Below are 26,161 nucleotides of genomic sequence, written 5' to 3'. Positions count from 1 at the left end.
AAAACAGATTTACCTTCACAAGGTTTGCTGAAGCACAGCTATTCCTGAGCTATATGAACTCCCTTACCTTTGGTCATATTAATAGTTACAAGGCTCTTGTCTATTTGAAGTTACTATGGTTACAGCGGAACTGGAGATGTGAGTTGCACTGCTTTTGTTATTGATAAAATTGGATATTTATGAGAAAGAGCAGTTTCTGTTTCTCATAAAATCAAAGGATTTTGCATTAAGAAGCATAATTTATAAATTCAGCAAGCTAATACATTTTATACACTGGTTATATAAGAATGTTTATAAATTTTTTTTAATTAAAATATTTTTAGGCTTTCTTCTTATTCACCACTGAACTAATCTGTGAGTGGCGTGACTGCTTAGTAGGGAAAGGAGACAGTAATTAAAATTGGAATTGTTATTTTTAGAGAAAAATTTATAGGAAATATAAGTGAGATTTCTCTCATCTCATTTTCTTCCCATTTGATACTGCCCTCCTAAAAGAATTGGGCCCATGAGCTGTGAAAGATATTGATAGTTCTAGTCAGAAGACTGAGGTACAATAATACCAGTACTTTATATGATGGTCTCATTTATTTTCTGACCTTCCTTATTCTTTCCAAACATAACAGCAAAGAAGTATTGGATACAGCTAGCTTAAGAATTGTTGTAGTTTGCTATATTTCAGTTATACATGCTTTTTATGGGAATTAATAACAAGCGAATTTGTTCCTATGTATGTCAAAAGATACCCTTCACAAAACAGCTCCACAGACACTTGTTCTGACTTGGGTACAACCAAAATCATGCTAAGCTTAGCATTTAAAAGATGTTACCTCAGTCCATGAAGTCAACAAAGAAGTGAATCAGATTTCTGTTGGCACAATTACTGCAAAAATCTTAGATGTTTCACTATTTCATGCTTCCCATTACTGTATTTTTTAACGAAGGTCACAACCTTTTCTGAGTCAGGAGCTGTGATACATGTTATTTCTATTTGTGTCAGTTTTCTACTACCACAAAAGATGTTTGTTTGTTGTCCCCCAATTACCTGTCCTTCTAGTTCTTTACCTATCTCTGTCTGTGTCCTCGTATGCTTAGTTTGAAATAAGAGATGAAGAGATGCTGTGTACTTTAATGAAAAGTAGTTTGGTATTTTCATAACACATACTGTATCTAATGAATTATACAAGCCTTTGAGTAGTTACCACACAAAAACCAAGCCCTACTTACTGTTCCTCAAAAGCGCCTTCAGAAAGCCAGAGAGGCCATACTTACTGCACTATAGTATCTATAATCTTTACTTAGATATGAAAGTTCTCAAATATTAGACATGTTACTATGGTATATGATAGCAAATACTGAATTTTTAAATTAATTTCCTTAAGTTTTAAAGTCATCCATCAGACAAAACATGATGTGACTACTTTGGACAATGATTATTCCTAGAGTATTATTCTATCCAGAGAGTAATTTAAATTAACTTTCTTCCATAGAACAGTATCACATCCCTTTTAATAGGCCCCTTCTGAACTATATCCATAGATTCTCATAATTAATGAAGGCAAATGTGATCTTGAGGAAATTACTAGATGGTGTGTCGTGGTTTACCCCCAGCCAGCAACTAAGCACAACACAGCCACTCACTCAACTCCTTCACAGTGGGATGGGGGAGAAAATCAGAAGGGTAAAAGCAAGAAAACTCATGGGATGAGATAAAGACAGTTTAATAGGTAAAGCAAAAGCTGCGCACACAAGGAAACCGAAACAAGGAATTCATTCACCGCTTCCCATGGGCAGGCAGGTGTTCAGCCATCTCCAGGAAAGCAGGGCTCCATCACCCCTAACAGTTACTTGGGAATACAAATGCTGTAACTCTGAACATCCCTCCCTTCGTCCTTCTTCCCCCAGCTGTATATGCTGTATGCTCTGGACCACCCCTTGGGTCAGTCGGGGTCCACTGTCCGGGCTGTGTCCCCTCCCAACTCCTTGTGCCCCCCCAGCCTGCTCGCTGGTGGGGTGGGGGGAGAAGCAGAAAAGGCCTCGGCTCTGTGTGAGCACTGCTCAGCAATAACGAAAACATCCCTGTGTTATCAAAGCTGTTTTCAGCACAAATCCAAAACATAGCCCCATACTAGCTACTGTGAAGAAAATTAACTCTACCCCAGCCAAACCAGCACATGGTGGTTGGCAAAATGAGGTGAAAATGTTTTATTGAACTCTTAAATGGGCTGGATGTGCTAAATATTATGCAGGTCTCTGTTCTTATACAGATACTATTTAATGTTTTCATTAATGAGTTGGCTAATACAATAGAGGATGCTTGTTTAATGTATAATACTATGCTGCGAGGAGATTGAAAACACTTTGAAGAACACAATTAGAAGTCGGTATGATTCTTGCAGTGATTTAAAATCAATAAGGATAAATGCTACACTTTGAAATAATCAACTTCATAGATAGAAGATAAGAAGTGAGCATTCACCACTGAAAATGTTTTCAAGTTTACAACATGAAAATGAGTCATCAGTACTAATACATAGCAAAAAAAGGAAAACAGGACTTATTAACGTGTTCTACAGCATCTTTTCGCTCTATTTCTTGACAGCTAGTGTGAACTGCAGCACTTGGATCTGATTTTAGGCACTGTATTTCAAAAAAGATATGGACTGATTAGAAGTGATTAGAGGGCTAGAAAACATTACTGAAAGGAGGAGATTGAAAGAAGTGAGTCAGTTTAGGGACGAGATGTCTGAAATGAGTCTCTGAATAGGCAAAATGTTGCTGGAATGAAAAAAGGAATAAACGTGACAAATTATTCATGTCTCATTAGGATAGGAGTGGAAATTACAGACTTGAAGAGCAGAAGGGAAGATTTAGGTTAGACATTCAGGAATAACTGCATTTATAAATTATATGAATAGGAAAGAGCAGGTTAGTCTCCCTTGGGATTTGTGGAACCAGCATCACTTCAGTTCTTTAAAAACAAACCAGGTAAATATCTGTTAGCAGTGGTATGGCTGAAGCTTGCTGTGACAACATATGGCCAGACAAACATATGGACAGAGCAGAGACCTGAATTCTTCAATCAGGGACAGGCAATGCTGTAAAGAAGACCCAATAACCTCCTTTGGGAATGGGAGAAACATTTGAAAGGGAAGATACTTTCTGAGAACTGGGTGAACTGGGGAGTCTCTCCCAGAAGAGCCAATTGATGCATTACTGTGCTTGCTTTATTATTTTGCTTTCATTTGAAAAGATTTTAAGTCAGATTTTTTGGGTAGAGTCAGGAGAGAAAGCAAGAAGAGAAAGCTGTTTTCTTAGGAGGCAAGAGGAAGGAATGTGTAGGCATCCGTCTAATTGGCTTGGCCTGCTACACTTGCATACCAGCGTTGGACTTTGATTACTATTTTCTTTTCCTTCTGTCATTATCGGAGGGACTATTAATGTGAGCCCAAACTAATTAGCTAATAAGCAAAAGCTGGAAGTGGCAAATAGTTTTAGAAAACAAGTCTGCTGTTATGCCAATAACATCAAAGAATGGGAGACTAAATTGGGTCCACATTTAGCATATTAAGGCAGCATTGGTAATCGAGCAAAAACTTGAATATGGATGTTGGTGAACCAAGAAAATATCTGTTGCCAATAAAACTTCTTCTTCCACCTTTGAGCTGTTCTGGGGAAAGAACTCTTTTCCTAGTTTAAACTATAACTGCACTGGGAGTAGATGGGTGAGGTTACCAGGATGGTTAAATATAAGTAGCTAATTTAAATATAGCTATATCAGCAAATGTTCCGCTACACAGATCTCCTAAATTGCCTTCTGTAGAATAACACTTCCAAAATTCTTCAATGATAACACATCAACAGAGATTACTTTGACATAAAATCTCACAGGAGAACTGAGAATCTATTTTGGATTTGTAAACTGATTTTAAGATTACACAGATATTTAAGTGCCATTTAGAAAATCTTATCAGTAATTATTTTGAAGTTCCAAGAAATGTTATTAAGACAAAGCATGATCACCTGTTCATGTTTTTGTGTGAATTATCAGCAGTCATCTCAATGTAAAAGTATATAATTTTCATTTCTGAAACGTCAGATGTTAACATGGCATCCCAGAGGCACTACTAATCTTTGGGATTCCTGGGCTATGAGGATTGAGTCAATTGCACAATTATGTACTAGAATGAGCACCAGTGAAGCAGTGAGTTACTGTGTAATTTTTAACTATACAAATAATTGTGGGCCTTTACATTAAATTCTGTTTGAAAAGAGAAAGCTCTGCTTTGTCCATATAAAGAGAGAATAATAATATCAACACAGATCATAGGTAGCCTTCTTAATTTGGAGATCATTAAGTGCTAGGTAGACCTTGGGAAGGATTGTGATCCCCTGCTTACTGGTAAGGAAACTGAGGCATAAAACAACTGAAGTGTCCTTTAATGTCTATAGGGCTTAACCTCCTGAATATGAGCCAAGTGTCCTTGAGGATGTGTGTCTAAAGGATTTGCCAACTTCAATTTAAATTCAACATACTCTATTTTTTTCCATTACACTGGCAAGCTAAAAATCCAATACAGCATATAACTCAGGGAGAAGGAAGAGACTTAAGTTAATGATATGCTGAAGGAACCTTAAAATGGGTTACAAGTATCAGATATCCTGATCTGGATGAGAGACCTTCATGAATACAGATATGCTACACTTGACATGACAGGGGGTGACTTGATCGTGCAGAGTATAAGGTTATTATGCATGTTCCTCAGTGAACATGCATAACAGATGGATAAGCATTATTATATCCTTCTTGAAATAGGTAAACTGCTACTCTCATCACACACAAAGTCCATAGCAAAACCCAAGTCTTTTCAGCACCCTTATTTCTCCTTGGTCACAACATCACAGTCCTTTATGCACAGTAAAATATGCTGTGACATTTTTCATTTATGCATGATTCTCTGTATGAGAGGGAAAGTTTCTTCCTAACTCAACTGAAGCACCAAAACTCAGAGACTTGCTAGATTTAAGGATCTTATATACTGCAGTTGATCCCTTTTAACTTTTTGTTATCCACTTAGGTAATATATAGGACAAGACCTCTCAAAACCCATATTCTAACACTGCTTTACTTATTGAACTGCCAGAGGAATATGAAAATAACAAACTCACATTGCTTTGTCTCCATACAGTGACAGTCCTTGCTATTTTCCATGAGCTGCATGTGGATACAGATTTGTACACACTCTTGTTTGGAGAGAGTGTCCTAAATGATGCTGTGGCTATTGTGCTGACATAGTAAGTACACCCACCTCCATTCTTTACTTGGTGAGATAATTATGAGCTTTAATTGCTGATATAATTCTCACTGATATAGTTTGTGCAAGTATAGGTATAACATTTGAAGATTTCATTACACAGATGTAGTTCTGGAGTTGTTCTTGGTTTGTTAAATACCAGAATTCCAGTATTGTTAGTGGTAACTGTGTATCCAGAAAGCAATTTGAGTTCATTTTCTTCAACCTAGAAAGCAGTATATTCTGTAAAATGTGTAAATTTAATTTAATTTTATTTCTTTTCTCATCTAAACAAGATATCTTGAAAAAATGTTGCTGAATGAGCACCTAGGACAGGGCAACCAGAAAATTGGAGACAGGTTCTTTTTATTTTTTGCAATCTATTATTTTCCAAGATTAAAACCACGAAGTGGTACACAGCAGCTCAGTTTATCTAATTCTGCCTATTGAATCTGACAGAGCTTCAGCTGATACTATTATCTTAAATTTATATATAGCTTTTTTATTCTCGGGAATCCTCAAACAAATCACAAATGATAGGCCAAAAATCACACAAGTATGTGCTGTCCTAAAAACACAGCTGCTAAGTACACGATTAACGGGATCTCAAGTTAACTCCACTCTACATGTATTATATGCTTCCTAGAGCTTTGCTAGAAATACAAATAATCCTCTCAGATAATCTTAAAAGTAACAGAACTCTGCAAAATCAAATTCAGTTTTCCAGGATGCTTGAAGATGCTTCACAGTAAGCCTCAATTCAGTGCCACCTTTCTCCTTAAAGTACAGTTCCTTGAACTAGGATTTATCTTATCCTTCAGAAAAACAGACTTTTACAGAGTTTACAGTCGTTAAAAAATGAGCTTTATATTTTGTCTGAAACCCCATGGAGAAACTTATAATAGTCAAATTGCAAAAAAAAACCCAAACAAAATTGTTTCATAATACAAAAAAATAGTATTCCTAATTATCAGTCTAGTTACATTCACCTACACTAAACTCCTCACATTGTTTTTAGAGCAAGAGTAAAATTTTCAAACACTGTCAAGTGTCTAAGCACAGCATTTCATGATTAGATGCAGCACAGCTGTCACATTCAGTGACTGTGGTTGGAATGCATCACTTAGGAGAGCATCTAGTACATCAGATAATAAAATGTGCAAAAGGAAAACTAAACAAAGAATAGAAATCTCAGTAGAGAGAACAGGTAGAAAAGCATTAAAGCAGGTATTAGAATTGGAAAGAAGCATGTAGGTGACAGAAAGTCAGATTTTTTTCTTTCTCACTTGGCTTTGTTTAATAAAGGCCTAGACGTTATTAGCTCATTTAGACTCTTCATCTGTTAGTGCAAGGTTCCTATAGGCTATGGAACAGTTAGACTACAAGCAACTCAAGGAGATGCAGAATATTTTAACTGTCTCTAGTTTTCAGTTGCTGTGATGTCAAAGCACATGGATCTCTTCAAAGGTGCAACTCAACTGCAAAGCAAATCTAGAAAGAAAAGTACTATCAGATAGTACGTGATCGATGAGTTTCTAACCTCTACTCTTCCCAGTACTCAAGTCTAGGTTATGACCCTCAGCCTGCACATGGATACAGAAATCTATAGGAAGGATGCCTGAGGCAAATGCTGGCTATCTCCTGCTCATGTTTTCTTTGCTGTACATGGGAGATTTCAACTCTTTTTTACCATAGGATCTGTTGTGACTGGAAAAGTAGTGTATTTTTCTGTATATTCAGTGTGACTAATACTTTGATTTCTCTGAAATATTCAGTCATTTGTAGAGGCCGAAGAGAATATATAGCATCATTAGTTTCACATTTCATTAATTTCTGGCTTAAATAATCAGCTTCTGCACAAATACAATGTTTCTGCAACCTGACATGATCTTCCTTCCTGTAGCCTTTTAAGTAAAGATATACTGTTAATAATGTCAGCTTAAGTGCATTAACACCCCACTAAACCAAACCAAGTTTAAATGAAGAATTTTATTTTTCTGTCACTACAAAACAACAGCTAGTTTTTTTCTCTGTAACACATACCACTTTTCAGGATGGTGCAAGCACAACATGTTCATAATTACAGTAATAAGCGACTACTTTAAAAGGTGTGAGAATAATGTTTACAAATCTGGAAAAGCAATAAGAAGTCATTTTGTACACTATGTAATGGTAAAGAGAAAATAGAGTAAGAGAATATACAGTGTCTTTCATCAACTAACAGAATAACCAAGTTAACATCTGCAGGAGCGACTCACTGCAGGAATGGGAGGACGAGAAGAGAGGGAAGGCCCTTATGGCTGGCTGTGGCAATTTGGCAAGGTGAAGGTAGTACGGCTGTCTGCCGACAAGGCTTTATATTGATGCCTCTCTTTCCCTTCAGCTTCTCCCTTCAACCTCTATTTTTCCTGTGCTGTTTATCATTTAGTTTAAGAAGGAGAGCAGCAGGACCAGCTACCCCTACATTTTTCATATAGATTTAGTAAGTCACATGAGCTGTGTGTTGCTGCAACAGTATGTACAGACGCTGTGGCCAGTTGCCCTCAGAAAATACCAATGAGGTACACAAGTTCTCCAGGCCAAATTAGCAGCTCTCCTGTAGGCCATCTTACAATACCAAACACCTTGGTGTTTGTGATAATTGCAAGATTTCATTTATACTGTGCTATTTTAAGATAACCCATGCAGGAGGGATACTGTGAATCAAATTGGCAGTAGTGGCTGCAGAAAGGCTGACAAGCTGTTGTGCATCTGGGAGAGCTCTTATACACAGGGGCCTCTATAAGCAAGGGTATTATAGATGTAACAAGGACTTTCTCCTATATAAGTAACTTGCAGAGTTGCTTATAACTTTTTATTATTAGGACAAAAGTCTCCTTTTAATAAAAAGTCTGTAAGAATTCTCACAGAAAATAAACATTTTGGAAGAAAACAAGGGTTTAAATATTCAAAATTAGTAATTTTTTGAGCCTGTTTTATATCAAGAATTCAAGACATTTAAGAAAAATGATAACGAAGCCCTACAAAACAATACTTATTAGATGACTAAACATGTCTGCTTTTACCCAGAAAAACCTATATGACTAATAACGCCACAAATATTTCCTACGTACTTTGTTTTCCAGGAGATTGACTTGGCACCTGTGTCCGCTTTCTGTGTCTATTTACGGCATAAGCTTTATCTGTAGAAGTATTTTATATATGCTAATGTTAAAACAAACAAATAAAACATATGTAGGAAAAATAAGATATCTGACCTTCTTCTGAGTGTGTTTAAATATGCTTATAGTCTTTATGATTAGAGATTGTTTCACTATTTGGAATTTAATTTTAGACAACAGATTATGGCAACCTTTTATGAAAAGATCTTTCCAATCATGTTTTTATTACAATTTTTAAGAAAGAAATAATTCTCAGTTCTTCAGATACATTGTACTTCATCACCAAGAAGTTTACCTGAATTTATTCTGTAGCTTCCAGAATGAAAGACTATAATTTAAGATTTTGTTTCTTGTATCACTGTATCATAATATATACTGCGTGGAATGACTTTGCTTTCTTGGGGATTGGTTACATAAAAGGTTCCAGATGATAGCTTTTTTTACCACTGTTTGTATTCTCCAACCCCTGGGTTTTCAACTTCTTCAGCTTTTTTGCAAAAATATTAACAACAAAATCTAGCATACAAATGCTCCAGCATACATAAGGCTGTTCTCTTAGCTATAAATTTAACCTTCTGCCATCCATTTCTGTGAACATCATAAAGCAGCAGTTTGTTCAGCTTCAGATATGCATAGGCATTCATGCTATAGGATGCGATATTGAAGGTGATTATTTAATTCATAGATTTCAGACCCAGGAATGTTTATCATTGCTTAGGTTTGTAGATAATACTTTACAAATACAGTGAACTGTGTGTACTTAGCACTTACTAGCTGTGGTCCACATTCTAAAGATCAAAATTGAGAAACTTCCCAGTAACTTCAGTTGGAGTTGTGTGTGATGAAGACTGTAGAATCTGGGTGAAAAATAATAATTTATGGATATTTTTGAGCAAATAAGATCAACCTCTTATTTCATTTTCATTCCTTTTTCATTGTTCTGTCTTCATATGATGCATCACTCGCTGAAGAAAACATCCGCATATATTTTGAGCGCACATGCTGTAGGTTTGGACTTAGCATGGTTTTTGCACATTTGCAGAGAAATTTGATGAAGAAAGCATGGAAGAAGTTGTAGAAAAAGCATTGAATAGCTTGAGATGTGATTGAAAAGTAGCTGAACAGGTCATTAGCATCGAGACAGTATATTTAGCAGAGCTATTTAATCTTTCTCATGCTGAGTGCTCAGTGAGTGCAGGATATGGAAAGCAATAATGAATACTGATACGTGTTCCCAGCTAACAAATTATCTAAAAGAACATTACACGAGAGATGTTTCTATTGTAGCCAATGTCAGAAGTGTTTGTATCATCAATATGTGTAAGACATGACCTCATTTCTCTGCTGGCTCTGTACCATTGCTCAGTGGGCCTGAATTTCATCCCCTTCCTAGAAGAGGTGATAATATGGAAGTCACATGGACAGCAGGGACATCAACATTCGGCAGTGTTTTTCATGAGTAATCAAAGTAAGTGAGTGGCAGCCAGAGGACACAGGACATGTGACACTGTGACATGTGGCAAGGAATAGATTTACTAGCTCTGTTATATGCAATCAAGAACAGTTTGATACATGAAGGAAGTGGAAATCCTGGAGATAAAAAGCATGGCTGAGGATCACACGGCAGTGAAGCCAGAGAACACAGAAACTGGCTGACATATGAAATGAAGACCTCCCATGTCAAAATGCTAATTGCCTTAGAAGGCTTACAAGTATAGATATTTCTAGGCAGAGAGGAAAGCAATACTGCAAGCATAGTTTTCTTGTGAAGTTTGGCTTTCCGTTTTTAAGTATAAAGTACCTTAAATTGTATGTAAAGGAAGAGGCGATAACCTTGGAGGTTCAGGAAAAGGTGAAGAGGAAGGTAAACAAAAAATACTGGATTCTTTTGAAATGGATATCTGCCTCTTTTGTAAAGTATCTATTGGTTGTACAGATTCCACAAAGTTCATTCATGCCGATTAGCAAAAATTAGGCAATGGAATGCCCAGATTTTGACACAGTCAGGCTGTAAGGCTCCCTTTGCAAAATTCTAGGACCAGCGCCAAAAGGCTAAATTCTTAGAACTAGGTAAGAACTGAAGGCGTAACAGATCCTGTTCTTGTATGACCCGGTCATGGTTTAACCCCAGCCAGCAACTACGCACAATGCAGCCACTCACTTCACCTCCCTCACAGTGGGATGGGGGAGAAAATCAGAAGGGTAAAAGCGAGAAAACTCATGGGATGAGATAAAGACAGTTTAATAGGTAAAGCAAAAGCTGCTCGCACAAGCAAACCGAAACAAGGAATTCATTCACCGCTTCCCTTGGGCAGGCAGGTGTTCAGCCATCTCCAGGAAAGCAGGGCTCCGTCACCCCTAACGGTTACTTGGGAAGACAAATGCCATCACTCCAAACATCCCTCCCTTCCTTCTTCTTCCCCCAGCTTTATATGCTGAGCATGACGCCATATGCTCTGGACCATCCCTTGGGTCAGTCGGGGTCCGCTGTCCCAGCTGTGTCCCCTCCCAGCTCCTTGTGCCCCCCCAGCCTGCTCGCTGGTGGGGTGGGGGGAGAAGCAGAAAAGGCCTCGGCTCTGTGTGAGCACTGCTCAGCAATAACGAAAACATCCCTGTGTTATCAAAGCTGTTTTCAGCACAAATCCAAAACATAGCCTCTTACTAGCTACTGTGAAGAAAATTAAATCTATCCCAGCCAAAACCAGCACAGACCCCTTGCTGATAAGAACAGTATTTGTTGGTGAGATGCATATTTCCACTGATGCTCACAGATGCAATATTGTTTCAGGAATTCAGTGAGCTTCTATTGGCCAGGTAAGATGGTCTGAAATAAATAGGTTACATTCCTTCTTCCCCCCCCGCTTTTTTTTTTTGCCCCCCAACATTCTGTGCTGGTAGAAGAGCACTGCAACCCCTTTCTACATAATAAGCTTCTATGGATTAGTTCAAAGATTTATCAAGCAGTTTACCATGATGAAGAAATTTCATTTTCCAGAGTTCTTGGAATATGTTTTTTCTCTAACAGTAGATATATTTCAAGTCCATTTTTCATGATCTAGCTACAGCATATGACAACATATCTGTACTTGATAAATTAACTGTCCATAGAATCCAGACCCCTTTTTAATAATTTAAAAGGCTTGAGATTTATGACAAATAGTTAGAGATTGCCCATTTTCTTGCTTTTGTCTTTCCTTCTTTAGCATAAATAGTGCTTATCCACTACAGTAGGATAAAGTACAAAGGAGAAACTCTAATTATTCAATGTATTTGTGATACTTAGGCATAGTATTGAGGGGAAAAGGGTCAGGGGAAATTGATAAAGGTGATGGTCAGCTTTACTATGCCCAGTGAGGAAATACCTTGTAAAAGTAGTTTCATGGTTCCTCTTAAATATTTCCAGGATGGTCATGTACCAACACATGTCATAGCATAACTCTTCTCTGCTCAGAAAATACTTTCATTCTAGTCTAGTAGTACCTTATACAAGTTCATATCACGCTCAAACCACTCTTTCTTGGCAGAAGTTCTCATGGAAGTTTGTGTGGGGCTTTCTATAATAACACAGCAAAAATAACTGAGACAAATTTGTTGAAAAACAGTATCCATTTCCAGAGGAAATAACTCAGAAGCCAGAGTTCAGCTCAGTTTGTGCTGAACCCTCTAAGCTTGACATTTCTCAGACAGTGATCCCTATAATTGCCTTAGGAAGTCAAGGGAATTCCTTCTGTCACACTGATGATTCTTACTGCTAAGTACAGTCATGATATTACTAATTTTAGTTCAGTTCAGATCTCTTCAAAACATAAGAAGCTCTTTTGATCAAAGAGACCTCAAATAGCAAATGAATAAGAACCTTTAAAGCTTTCTGGTTTTACTTATTTGTTTACCTGTATTTTTATTACTTCTGTGGTTTTAATTCTGTTGTTATGTCATTGAACCTGAAGGTGGTTTACACAGGAGGAAAATGTAATCAGAGACTGAAGAAACAGACATTTGACAAATACCAAATATAGGTACAAATATTCAGTTTATATTTCACTGGGTGATTGGCCTAGTGAGGTAACTATCCATTATCTGCAAGTGTTACTTTCCTACTTTTCACAATTTCTCATTGTGATTCCTTGTGTATGCTATATTAAAATCAGCAGTTCTATAAAGGAGATGAAAAGATATTGTAACTGTGCTGCTGAATAATGGAGTTGGGAGCTGGGATTTGCAGGAAATAATATTGGCTTTGAAAGCTATGATGGGTGTCTCCTTGATGCATATCTCAGTAGATGTGAGGCTCCCTTTATGATTATTTTAAGCTTTCTTCTTTTGTCATGGACTGCCTCTAATTTGGATCCTTTGACCTTCCATTCTTTGAGCATTATTCTGTATAGACTTTGCCACGCTTTGATCCCTGAACCCATTGAATAACAAATTTTGGAGAGGAAAGACAGCTGAATGTTCTCATATCATACTTTTCGCTTAAACTGCAGTTGTAGTCAGAATGTGGCCTTTAAAAGTGGCATTGTGGGCTTCCATATGTACTATCTCAAAACCTTTTGTATCATGTGTAACAATTAAGAAACAAAGACTTTTCTATCAGCCAAGACTTTGTCTTTGTTTCAGTTTCCTCCTCATCTGTCAGTAACTGAGAGTTCATTCAGTCTAAGAACATGGTGAAGTCTGTCAGCCTGTATCCTATACCTCCTGCTGAGATTTATTAGGCACTGTTAGCAAATAGCAAAAATATAATTGCTTCAGTATTCATCACATATTAAAAAAGAATGTTTGTTTCTCTATTGCCCTTGTATTTTTAGCCATTTTTTAAACCATGTATTCATGCAATTTCTTGGTGTCTTTTACCAAACTATTTTAGCAACTGGAGTGAAAAAGAAATTCATTTAAGTTCTATTTATTTCCAACATGTACCTGAGTGCAGACAAGAGGTTGTTCATGCATCCTAGGCATGGCAGTATGTAAGTAATAGTGTAAAAAACCACTTCTATTCATAAGTGGGCCCTTATGCGCATACAGTTAATAGCTTTAGTGTACCCACACATGAAACTGTTCAGCCTAGATACTTCTTTTTCAAAAATGTGTAAGCCTCATTCCTTGCCAACTACTGTACAAAGTGTGCACAGAGACATGCTTCTCGCCAAGGAAGAGGGAAATAGAAGCACCTGTGCCATCAGACAGATGACAAAAAGGTAAAAAGGATTAACACATGCAACATTTTCCTGCTTAAAGAAAATAGGTGGCATGTAGATTTCTACAGGTGGGAAGAGATGGTGAAACGGAGATGAAAGAGAAAGCAAGAAACTGAACTAGTGAAAGAAACAAATGGAGATTGTGAAGGCATGGCTAGAAAAAAGAGTGAGAAGAGACAAGACATAGTGAGAAACAAAGATAAGGCATACTGTATAAATACAGATCATGACAGTGATACATAAACCTGTAGCTAGGACTCTTTAGAGGGAAGAAAAGCTTGTTTACTCATAGGGATGCAGAGGAAAACCTGATTATTTTTCTCCGGTACAATTTCACAGTTTTGTGTTCTTTTGTTAGGAGTGTCTGTGAAATCTTTAAGCAGTACTTCAAAACGTGCTCCTGAACTGTAAAGAAACTGTGAAAAGTATAGGAATTAGGACAGCCAGTTCTGAAGAGTGGTGTGCTGCAATCAGGTAATGAATCTGAATTCAAAAAAGGGATGAGATTCTGCCAGAAACTCAGGGAGCTGCCCCCAGACCCTTTCTTTGTAGCCATTCTTACATAAGTTAATTTGGTAGAACTGGAGGAACTGAGTCTTCCATAAGCTCAGTTTGAACAGTGGCAGGCTTAGATGGGTGGTTGCCTTTGCAAAACCTGATCTAGAACTCACAGACCAAAGTAAGACCAGCAAAGGACCGTAACAGGCATAGGAAGAGTTGCTCCATGGTACTGACTTGCATGACCTTGAATCCTTGACAAAGACTTAGGGATTTCAATGCCTGTAAGCTACAGATCTGGACAAATGACTAACTGGTTCTCTGGAGTCAGCCATTGCCTCGCTCCAGATAAATACTATTTGTGATTTTATACCCACAAAGATTCCTGAGGAAGGATGGCTGTAACACTGTGGAGGGGAATGAAATAGAATTACCTGAAAACCTGAAGGAAAGCAAAATGCTAGATGGAAGCTCAACCCAAACATTTCACTTACTGGTTCTCCTTAGACAAGATGAATTTGGCTACTATTCCCAATATTCTTAGAAAAGCTTATGTACCAAGCAGCCATTCAACCAGTCAAATAACAGAGTAACTTATAAATGAACAGAGCAAGGAGTTAATTGTGCAATAAGCTAGTGAGTGATTTTAAAAGGTGAATGAGGAATCCTTTCCATCTATTATTTCTATAATAATGAAATTATGGTTGTCCATCTGCTCTTTTTACCTTTGAGGAAGGGTTTAGTCCCAGCTTATTTTGTTGATGATAATTAGTGTTTCACGTCACTGACCATCTGGAACAGGAGATGTGAGCACTGGGAAACTAACCAAACTTGCTATTAGCAGGAAGTGTAAAAGAGCTTCTTTCCCAGAATAGAGGAAATCCCACATAAAGTGATGGTGTCCTTGCTTAATAAAACTTCCGTTCTTTTTTCTCCATAAGCTTTACTGTACAGACCACTGCTGTGCTTAAATCAGGGGGAAAAATGCTATGGAATTTCTGTAAAGCTTGTTATAGCTGGAATTTCAGTATGAAAATGGAGACTTGGAACATGATGTTTTCAGGAGGTAATTCTCATCACTGTTTTTTTCACTTTTTAATATTTCATATCCCTTTTTCCAATATCAGCTCCACATTAAAATTCTGCTTCACTTCTAGTTAACACATGCTAAAGGTCTTTCTAGCTATAAGTTATCTAATTGGCTGTGTTTTGTTTATGCAATTTATTTGAATAGGCAGCCTTCAGTTGCAGTCTGCTAAGCTAGAATAGATTTCAGTGAGTACTGTTACGGGGATTGCCCTCAGGGATGTATGAAAATGTAGCTTAGCTCAAGTCAGCTGGGAATGTCTGTATTTGTCATATCCAATCAAATCAGACTAGCTGCAGGTATTTCTGTCCACTTATACACAAACAAACTGATAACATTTAAAAATATGAAATGCAAGCTCAGAATTAAGAACACTGCTTGCAGTGCTTGCAAATCACATCTAAGAGGCAATTATTTAGCTACATTTTCCATACAAATGACCGAATTGGCATCAAAGCTTCTTCATTTCAAAGATTTCTATTGGGAACTCTTCAGAACTGAAGTACACCCTGGTACGAGTCAGCTTATTTTTTGAGCTTTTCCAGATGTTTTTTCTTATCCAAATAACCTTCCTCTAGTGAATAAGACAGATTTTCTGAGAGCAAGATAATTACATACAGAGTCTAATTCTACTTACAGAGACAACTCCCCTTTAGTTTAAAATGAATGTATTGATACTATTTCCCTTGAAGTGTTCCAAAAGAAGGCTCATTTCATCCTCTCTGGATGAGATACTGTACATAAGAGTCTGTCAGGTACTTACAGTAGATCAACATATTTTTCAAGTCTTCTTGGCAGGGAAGACAAAAGAGGAGTATGTATCAGAAAGGTGAGGGAGAGCTTGCCATTTCATTCACTGGGTACCCACCAATACCTATTCACTGTTCAAATCCTTTCCAGAAATACAGTATTGAAGAGTACAGCTATCTCAAAGAGACAGAGGTTTTGTTACAACAGGATAAATTCCCATCAAAATTCTTTTATTCTTTGGAGATGAAGTTGTAATTACATGAAAGAAGAACCCATTCACTCTGTGGGAGAATGGACTGCATATTTCCAGTGGCTACCCAGGAGCACTAGGAAACACTGAAGTCTCTAGTGATCCCTCTGTGAACCTCTCCAGAAGCTACGTGCTCTTTGTACAGTTTAATTTGAATTTCATTATTCTAACCTGCTCTAAATGCTTTTTTTTCTTACTGACAGCAACATCAGGTAAACTGGTTCCCGCTGCAAGCCTTGATCTTTTAAGACTCAAATCCTTACTTAAGCTACCGAATCTGTTAGAGTTAACTGACATAACTCTACATTAAATTCTTTTGCGTATGCATATGTATACATATATACTTCTGTGTGCATGCAGAATCATCCATAAAACACATCAAAATAATGCAAATGTTATCAAGTACTCAAAAGTTACATAATGCCCCAAGATTTTCATGTCTTACAGAAGAGGAGTTGAGAGGCACCTTCTGTAAACATTTTAATCAAACGTAATTTTTAGGTTTATTTTTTCATACACAAAAACCTCCATCTCTCCATATCCAAGACATTATTTCAGTGTGCATGTTTCACCTTCTGGATTAGGAACTTCAGTGTTTTCAGAATTTACTTTTGTCACTTGACCAAAGAGAATAATTGATATAAGTAGCATGCAGCTGCCTTCCTTGAGTGCCAAGCACACCAGGAGGAGAGACTGCATACCTCTAGCTACTGCATTTTGTAGCTACTTGAATGGTGAGACTCAGCAAATTTCTATTCTTAGAATTTATTCCAATGGTTATAGAGCACCACTCTCTCATTGTTTCCACCTGCTTTTGTTTTGGTCTTGAACTTATTCCTTCTCTCTCCTTTATCTTTTCGACAGACAAGGGTCACCATCTCTATCTCGCTTTACCCATTACCCTGAATTGCATGACCTGCACCACTGCTGCTGCAGTCACCAGTCCTTTTGTCTCTCATCTGAGATGGAAAGAAATAATTTCTAAAGATAAGCTAGGACTCTAAACTCTTAATCCAATCTCCTTCATTCCCTAAAGCCAAGAGATACCCTGTCTTTATTTCTGATACACACTCCTCTTTGTTATCCTCCATATTACATTGTGACAAACAAAGGAGATAATGAGGACAAGAGAGTGATGCTGCTGGTTCAGTTCTGAAGGCTGGCGAAACAGTAGATGGCAGAGTCTGGGGAGCACCAATTGCAGGAAAAAAATCATATTTAAGTTTTAGATGGCACATGCCTAACAAATGAGATCTTAGAAGATTTTTAGCTGATGAAGTTTATCAGAGCTCTACTGAGATTTGTCAACTAAACATTTCAGAAAGCTTAAAAAATTGCTTGATTTTGGCACATTTTCACAAGGGCGAAAGACGCATGAGTAACAGATGGGTAATTTCCTCTTTCCTCCCCTTACAAGTGGCAAGTCTGAATTTCAAAGTGGTACAGTGAGAAAGCTTTGTTATTATGTGGTTGTAAGGTTTCTGTCCAAGATAAGCACAAATGTATTCTCTCTATACTGGTTCTGCAAAATGGCTGAATTTTTAAAAAAAGAAGAAGTCTTCCAAAAAAGTGCAAATGTAACATGGAAATGTAGTCTAAATGGTGTCATTTTGGTAAAGTCACAAACCATGAAAAAACAACACCCAAATAAAATTAGGGCATTGCCTGGCATGCTGCAGGTATGAGCTAGGCTGAAAGACAGGAAACACCCAGGACAGCAGTTGTGCTGAGTGGCCCTGAGAGAGGACAGTGTGACAAAGCATGTTCATTTCTACTGCGTTTAGGGAAATGGGACTTACGAATGTCTCCTGTAAAGACCATTGCACCAAAGAAAAAAATCCAGTCTTGTTATCAGTTTCCTCTTAATGTATTTGGTACTTTGGTGTTCCCTAACTAATTGCTAATTGTAATAATCTACATATTCTGAATGTAATATGCATATGTGTATGTTATTTGGATTCATAATGAAATTTCAGTACATTTCTGGGGAGACTTAGTGGCATTAGAATTTGGATTTTGAAAAGGAAGGTTTAAATGCAATTAAAACTTTGAACAAAACAGCATCCCAACAATACATTGAATAAACTGATACTTGCAATTTTCCCTTAGTAATTTCTCCATTACAAAATCTCACAAAAGTGAAACCATTTTTAAACGTACAGCATTTTAATTTTGTATTCCCATTCATTGCATAATTATAGTCACTTAGAAGAAATCAAACAGTTCTTCCTTTCTACATTTTTCTACTGATCTGTAGCAAGCACAGGCAGAAACAACAGTGAGAGAGATGAGAATAATAGAGTGCCTAGCAGGCCGCTATTCTCTGCCTCAGACACACTGGGAAAGGGTTATAGCTAGATTAAAATATTCCTGAAGAAAATATTTCAGCCTCCTGGGCCATTTAACAGTGTACATCTTTATTACAGTATTTCTATTCCTACAGAGTAATGTTAAAGGTATTTCTAAACCATCATTTTAGGATGTTCGCAGGTTTACATTCTATTTCTAGAGTTAGCAGGACTTAGCCCATAGCTAGGAGAGCATTTTCGTTGCCCATTGTTAGAGTAAGGTGAATGCAAAAGTTTGTGAGGCAAAACTCCTTCATTCTAGCAATTATGAGGGTAATCAAGCTACTCAGAATTATTTTCATTTTATTGATAGCTGTGTTTAAGCTTCATGGAACTGCCTGTCTAGGAAAAGTATCTATTTTAAAACTAAGTGGTGGAAATTAGTGCGTTATACTAAATGTTTATCCATAAATCAATGGAGTCTTCACAAATCCAGAAGGAAAAATTGTCTGTTTGGCTGCCTACAATTTGTGTGAGATTTTCCGCAGTGCATTGGATCTAGGCCACAGGTAATAGCAGATACATTAATTTTAAACAAAGGGAGATCTTACTTAACTCTTTTCATCTTACCGTTGAGGAATAGTTCACGACCAGCTGCCAGTTATGTGTCCAAAAACCTTATCATATGTATTTATGAATAATGCATTCTTATCAAAGCAAGAACTCCCATCCAATATATTTGGTATAAGGTCTCTTTGATTAAGTGATTTGGAGTATGTTTAGGAAAAGGGGGGGGGGGGGGGGTTGTAGGATTTTATTATCCAGATTATTTTCAAGATTCCAATTAGCTTTTAGATTGTTCTTCAAGAGTGGCATGTGTTTACGTAGCACTGCTTAAAGCTGGCTTATCATTTGAAACTCCGGTACCAGGGAAAGGGAAATAAAGACTGTACTAAGAGTTTTGAGAAAAATGTCCCTGACGACAGAAGTCAGAAATAGGGAATGTGTGTGTTCTAGTGTTTCTCTTCTTGCTATAATCTTTAAGGATAAAAAGAATTTTTACCATTGTGATTGCCTTAGAGTTTGGGACTGAAATTCTATCCACATCAACTTCACTGCCTAACTGCCGATTTCTCCTCTGTTTTATTTTACCATGAGTGAAGTTGAGTAATGGTCCAGAGTAAAGGGTGTTTGCAGGTGTCATAATCACGACTGACTTAACGCTTGAGCAAAACGATTTCCACAAGGTTCAGCAGCCACATCTCTGTTGTTCTCAGCAGCCCCAAGCTGCTGAAATGAACCATTGAGGCTGTGGGTAGCCAGCTACAGTTTAGAATAGCTTCAGCCAAAGTAGTCTTTTGCAGCTCCTAGGCAAGAAGAAAAGGTACAAGATGGATGCAAAGCCACCTTTCAACCCACCTGCCATCCTGCCCAAGTCCTATACTCTGTCAGACTACACAGTCTGTCTCTAAATACCTTTCTTGTTCATGCTTTGGGCAATTGCTTTTTGGCCAGCATTTGCTAGAGATATAATTCCAAAGTCTTTTTTTTCCACTTTGAAATAAGTCCAGAGCTATTCCTCTATCACCTTCTCAGAAATTCTTTCTTTAAATAGGTTTTTCTCTAAAGTGACTTAAATGGACTATACCTTCCCAACAGTGCATTTTTCCAGCAGATGACTATTAGTACATGTGTTGGGATTTGTTGAATTACACCGCCTTTGAGCGCTGCCCAGTAATTTTGTTTTAATGTTCTGTGTCTAACATTAAAGGTATAGCAGTGATTTTAAAGAACTTCAGGCTACAGAGTGATAAGGCAACAAGCAATAGGTAAGACTGCAATTTTAAAATTTCTACCATAGCTTGGGTTTTTCTTTTTATAAGCTGTAAAAACCAAAATGTTAGCATACTATCAGAAAGGTAAATGAGGAGAGCTTCAGGCCTACCTTGCTCTTACAGGAATATTACTGCTGTTCTCTATGCAAGGCTGACCAACTTTTCTAGCAAGTGAAGTGCCTTTCCCTAAGGTGAAATATCATTCTGTTCATTTGCTATATTTGGATCAGGAACAGAGACCAGAGACCTACAATTCAGAATATCCCTAAATCCCCATCCTCAGCTCCAGTATATCAAGAAGACAAAACACGTGACATGTTTTGTTTCTGACATTATTACTGCCAACACTAGAGCATACAATTCACATCTGGATTTATTTTAGACTTTCTCATGATAACAGCTGCATTTCTTGTCTTCACTTGGATACATTTTTAAAAATGAAAATTGCCATGGCAACAGCTGCAACCATTTATTATAAAGCAATAGAAGTGGAACTAATATTTGTGAGAGAAGCTCTGTTATCAGGAATAGTATTTCATTCAGAAAAAGCCTGTCATTTTTCCCTAGCCTTTCCTTTTTTTATAAGAAAAATATAGAAAATATTTTCAATAATGAAATGTAGGTGGCATTGAACAGCTCAGGAGATTAAAAAGATTTTCTTCTTTAGATTACTGACTCATCTTAAATCCAGATTAGCAAGAAGCCAAAATTATCTGTTTGGTGGGCACATGAAAAACAGAATTGATAGGGGTACCAAGATTTGAAAATCTCATTCCCTACGTTCTTAACTGAAGCACAGAGACAGCAAACTGAGTACACAGGGTGTGTTTTCACTGGGGGCGGGGGGGGGGAAGATGTGACCTGTCCTTGAAAAGTGTTAATGTCTAATGCAAAAGAAAAATTCATAGGCAGTTTCCAATGTTAACGCAAAATAGTTCAAAATGAACTATCCTTCCCTTAAGATTTTGCTTCATATCACTTGCAACATACTATGTTACCTGAGATAATAGTGTATGATTTTCCCTATTAAAACGTGGCTAAAGAGGGAAGTTCTTCACTGACCTCAAGGTCATGTTGTTCTAAGTCAGGATTGAGGTAGGGTCATCCAATGTATGGTCCAGGTACAGTAGAAATCATGTGGGCCATTTTGTTTGCATCTGTTTCCAATATTTCTCAGAGCATTAAACTTTTTTTTTTCAATCTCCACAAGAATCTAGGTAGAAGATCAACAAATTGTACTCCCAATGTTGAAAATATGTATGAAATGTAAAACTATTTTCCTATTCAAACCCCTTCCGACTATGATAAAATGTGTTTTGCAAGGACAGACTGTACAGGGACCACATACCATGTTGTGGACACATACCAAGGATCACATTCCTTCCTATTTATTACACATTAGAGAGTCTTAGGTAGGAGTGAGGAAGAACACTGAAACAGAAAAAAACTTTAGACAGACTTTCAGACTCCTTTCACTCTAATTTTTGTGGGATTTAATGTAGTTTATCTTCATCAATTGCATTCAGCATCAGGCCCCTCAGCATACTGCTCTGTTCACAAGTTCCTAAAGATGGTGAAGTTGTGTGAAGGGAGACTGGGGGCTCCTTTCTTAATCTCTTACAGAAAACATTCTGGAAGTGAAAAAGCCCAAGGGTGTTGATAGGCCAGAAATTTAGCACAGCACTTTAGTATTGGCAATAGACTATCCATCCGCTCCAGTGACTACCTGCATCCTCTAGCAGCAGACTTAGCTCTGTCTAGGATATAATATTTTAAACACAAACAGTAGTTTACAGATCTCTTAAAAAAGAGTACCCATACTTCATTGACTCCTTACTAAACTCTAGGTTGTTCTGAACAAAGATTATCATTTAGTCCAGCTTCTTAAATTACTTCTGTGTCATGGACAGTTTATTTCAGGGAGGTAACATAGAGGAAAAACAGTAGAAAAACTGAACTATTTCTGTTGTGCCTGAGAAAAATTTATGAAAGCATGTGGTTCATATATTATATTTTTAAGAGACTGAGATCTGGTAGAAATCTGAACTGAAGAACTGAAGTTTCCTTTCAGTTTCTCCTGCTCCCTCGCTTAATGCTTTAAATTCTTTGTAGCATATCACCAGTAGCATGTTCCCAACTCTGCCCTTCCTCTTCCACATTCATAGGTAAGATTTACATCCTCTGTTACACTTAAAACAGGGCAGTTACATGGAACAGTTGAGGCTTGACAGAACAGTAGTAAGAATGGGGTTTGTTCCTGTTTTACTGACAAAGAGGAGAGAAGCAGTGAAAGAACAAGCTATTTGTCTTCATCAAGATGAGGAGAACTGGGCAATTAGAGCTTCCTCATGCTGTCTCTGGGAGTATTGAGCTGTCCACAGACAGGCCTCCTGTGAATTTGGAATGCCGTCTGTGAACAGAAATTGGACGTACCACTCTTGAACACATCAGTCTCACGATCTTCATAAGCAGAGGGCACAGAAGAGAAAACCTCTTTGAATATTAAATAAGAACCTGCTGTGTATGTTCTTTCATTGATCAACTAAGCAATCTAATATTGCCCCTCCACCCCTTTGTTCAGGTTCATTTGAGGGGATTTCAGAGAAGATTGTAGTGTACTGTAGTACTCTTCAACTATCTAACTCTCAGGGAGAAGTTGATTTAAACCCCAGAGGAGCAGGATGTGAGTAGGACTATGCATTTGTGAAGCGTAAGGACTACCTATTATTACAAATGGGAGGCTGCTATTCATCCCTCAGTATTTCACGCAGCAGACAGGTCTAGTGAGTTCTGCTACAATGTTATGATGATGAGTCAAACCCTAAATGAAGGGAGTACTGTCTGGCATAAAATATACATTATTTTCTGTTATTTCAGTCTTAAGCTTTTCCTGAGCAAAATCATGGACTGTGAGTTTCTAAGAAAATTACGGTTCAATAAAGGTTTAGTGCAAACTGTTTCTGCTGAATCTCTAGTAGTTGCCCATAAGGGCAAAGGATTTTTCATAGCTAACCAAGCTCCTTGAAATGTTCCTTACAGTGCTTGTGTCATATTCTACTTTTTTTGTAACACTAGTGTAAATCTGGAACAACTGCGTTGAATCAGTGGAGTTACTTCAAATACTCATCATTGTAATGGTAGTTTGAGGCAGTTTCTCATCTAGAGCACTCAAGCAGAATGACAGTAAATCATAGTCATTTAGTGGTAATCTGCTGCAGTGTTCTAACATGTATCGCTCAGTGCAGGCAACATCGTTTTATCAACAGGGAGGTAGAATTCAATTGACATAGATAAATGTCACAGTTATTTGCAAGAGTGCAGTCACTGTAAAAGACCAGGGTAGTTGAAAGGCTTCAATATCTCATCCTGGAGTTATCCCAACAATTCTAGTACGAAAGGGGGGTTTAATTAAGACCACTCATCCTTCCAGTAATCACCTTCCCTACATCTTATGGACACATCAGTCAGCATCTTGTTAGGGTGCTCTGATGTTTTATTCTTTGCACTCTGTGTGCATAGAGTAAATTAAGTCCCATAGTATCACGTTTGCCACTTTTGTACAAATAAACCCGAGCTGTGGATGGAATTAGGCCTCCAAGAGCGCATTAAACCCTTTCCCCTACATTCATAGAACACTTGCAATTACACATTAATTCAATTTTTGTCTTTCAAAAGGAGATATATTATTTTCACTGAAAATCCTTATTCCAGGGTCTCATCACCCTGGACTAATGGTAAGAACTGTCACATAAATGGAAGGTTGTGTAAATGTTTCTGATAAATATTTATCAGCTCTGCTCTGAGTAAGTTTGGAGGCTAGTGGCTCAAAGGCAAGAAATTGAAGGATAATACAAAGGTCAGGAATGCTATAATGAACAAAAATAACGCAAAGATGATAGGAGATAAAGATGTGGCTATATATGAAGAAAGTAAGTGCTACACACTATTTTATTATTAGAGAAATACAAATCATTAGATCATTTTACAAGTTCAGATGGTTGGGTCTAGAAGTGTGAGAGCTGGGAGTGGATGATAGCTCCCAACTCAGGTATCAGGAGTAGGGAGACAAAAAGATAGTTCAGGCTCATGGATAAACGTTAGTAATAGTGTTAACACATACAGAACATGTAATTCCCTTAATGGCACAATACATATCTTTAAATTTTAGGTTCTCTTTGGTTTCTACCATTTACTTCTTGTTCAGGAAACAGTTTTAGCTGAAATGTATCTTGGGGATTATTGCACTTCTTGGGTGCCTGAAGATGCCTTCACAAAGTATGAGGTACTGTTATTCACTGGATATGCTCTGCCTGGGTTGTTTAATTAGCATGATGCAGCAGATTTGGTTCAAACAACATACAGGAATTTATTTCTTTTTTCCTCCAGATACTGACTGGAGAACTTTTCCCTCGTTCATTGTTTCTTGTTAATTCAGAGGGTTAGTGGTTTGATATATCACTGGTTTGTAACTTTTACAATCATGTTTTCTACGCAGAAAAACTGCATATTTTTTACAGTACTGTTCTAATTTATAAGTTCTGGTTTGTATAGGCATAAGTGATTACAGAGAGATGCAAGGCAGAGGAGAAATCCAGCTCTTCATATTAATACAATAATAATTTAGATAGATAGACAGACAGACAGACATCTGTTCCTTGGTGGTTGATTCTTTGTTTCTACTTTCTTTGCACTGTATCCATCTTCACAGTTGATGAAACCACTAAGAGCTCCCTAACTGGGAGGACAGACTTCAAGCTGTTCTAGATACACAGACCATTTCTCTTCATGCAACGTTTGAAAAGAATGGAAATTAAACACTGAGTTGGATTACACTTCTGATATCCAAATGAGAAAGGATCATAGCTGCAGGCACAGAAACCTGTAAATTATGTGCCTTTTGATATGATCAGCTCGGAAGTAAGGACAGTCAGACACTGGTAATAGCATAACAGAATGCAGCAAATGCTGTCATAGATGACCCACTATCAGCCATTTGTTTTCTGCTGATGTGCTTCATTCCTCTCAAAGATATGAGACAGTCTTTTTGGAAAAAGGTTGTTACTAGAAAATGACTGTGATACTTTCAAATAGATTTAGGAAAATAAGACATTCAGAAGCAATAGCAGTCATTTAAGAATGAAACATTCCTATACCAAGCCTCAGATAAATGCAAACATTTACAAAGAATTTTAAGTCCAGGTTGCTGTTCATCAGGATTTCTTTCTGTCAAAGATAAAAATAGGGTAGTATTTGCCTAGAACGAGGTAATGAGAAGTTAAGATACTTGTACAGAGATACATTAGGGTAGCACATACCATTTCTCAGATGCATAGGGGTAGAGAAGCTCCACACCAGATATGACTTTAGACTTGAATTTGTTCAGCCTGCAGGCCCATTAGGTCATTACTCATCATCAAAACTATCATCTCGCATCTCCTTTCTACATGTCTGTAGTGACTACAGGTCTGTAGTGACCGAGTTCTAATCAGGACCAGAAGGAGGGGGTGTTCCCAGCACCTCCTAGCACTCCTGTCAGGAGGAGCCGGCAGAGGTTTTTCCTGGGCACCAGGATATTGGGTTCAGCCCCATCGAGGTGGGTGAGCTACCAGGTCCTTTTAAGGCAAAGGTGGTGGAATTTTCAGGGTAAGAATAGGATCACCATGATAAAGAGATGGTTTCCAAGGCTCCCTAAGGAGCTAAAGCAGGCTTCCTAAGGGTAATGGCTAGGGAGCCAGAGAAGGAGGGAGAATGACAAATTTTCTGCAGTCCTCAATGTCTGAGGGTAGATGGGAACTAAGATCTG

At 37.6% G+C, this 26,161-nt stretch overlaps 1 protein-coding gene across 1 annotated transcript in view; it reads left to right on the top strand.

The window, feature by feature from the left end:
• SLC9A9 (solute carrier family 9, subfamily A (NHE9, cation proton antiporter 9), member 9) overlaps positions 1-26,161 on the top strand; it is a 215,988-nt gene that overhangs the window by 55,242 nt on the left and 134,585 nt on the right. Inside the window, exon 6 of the mRNA XM_010568429.1 lies at positions 5,187-5,292. Coding sequence (XP_010566731.1) covers positions 5,187-5,292 — 106 coding nt within the window. The remainder of the gene's footprint in view (positions 1-5,186; positions 5,293-26,161) is intronic.

Source organism: Haliaeetus leucocephalus, unplaced genomic scaffold, assembly GCF_000737465.1.
Source record: "Haliaeetus leucocephalus isolate CR32 unplaced genomic scaffold, Haliaeetus_leucocephalus-4.0 Scaffold240, whole genome shotgun sequence".
NCBI classification, from domain to species: domain Eukaryota; kingdom Metazoa; phylum Chordata; class Aves; order Accipitriformes; family Accipitridae; genus Haliaeetus; species Haliaeetus leucocephalus.
Note: the sequence above shows the minus strand (reverse complement) of the source record. Positions and strands in the feature narration are given on the sequence as shown.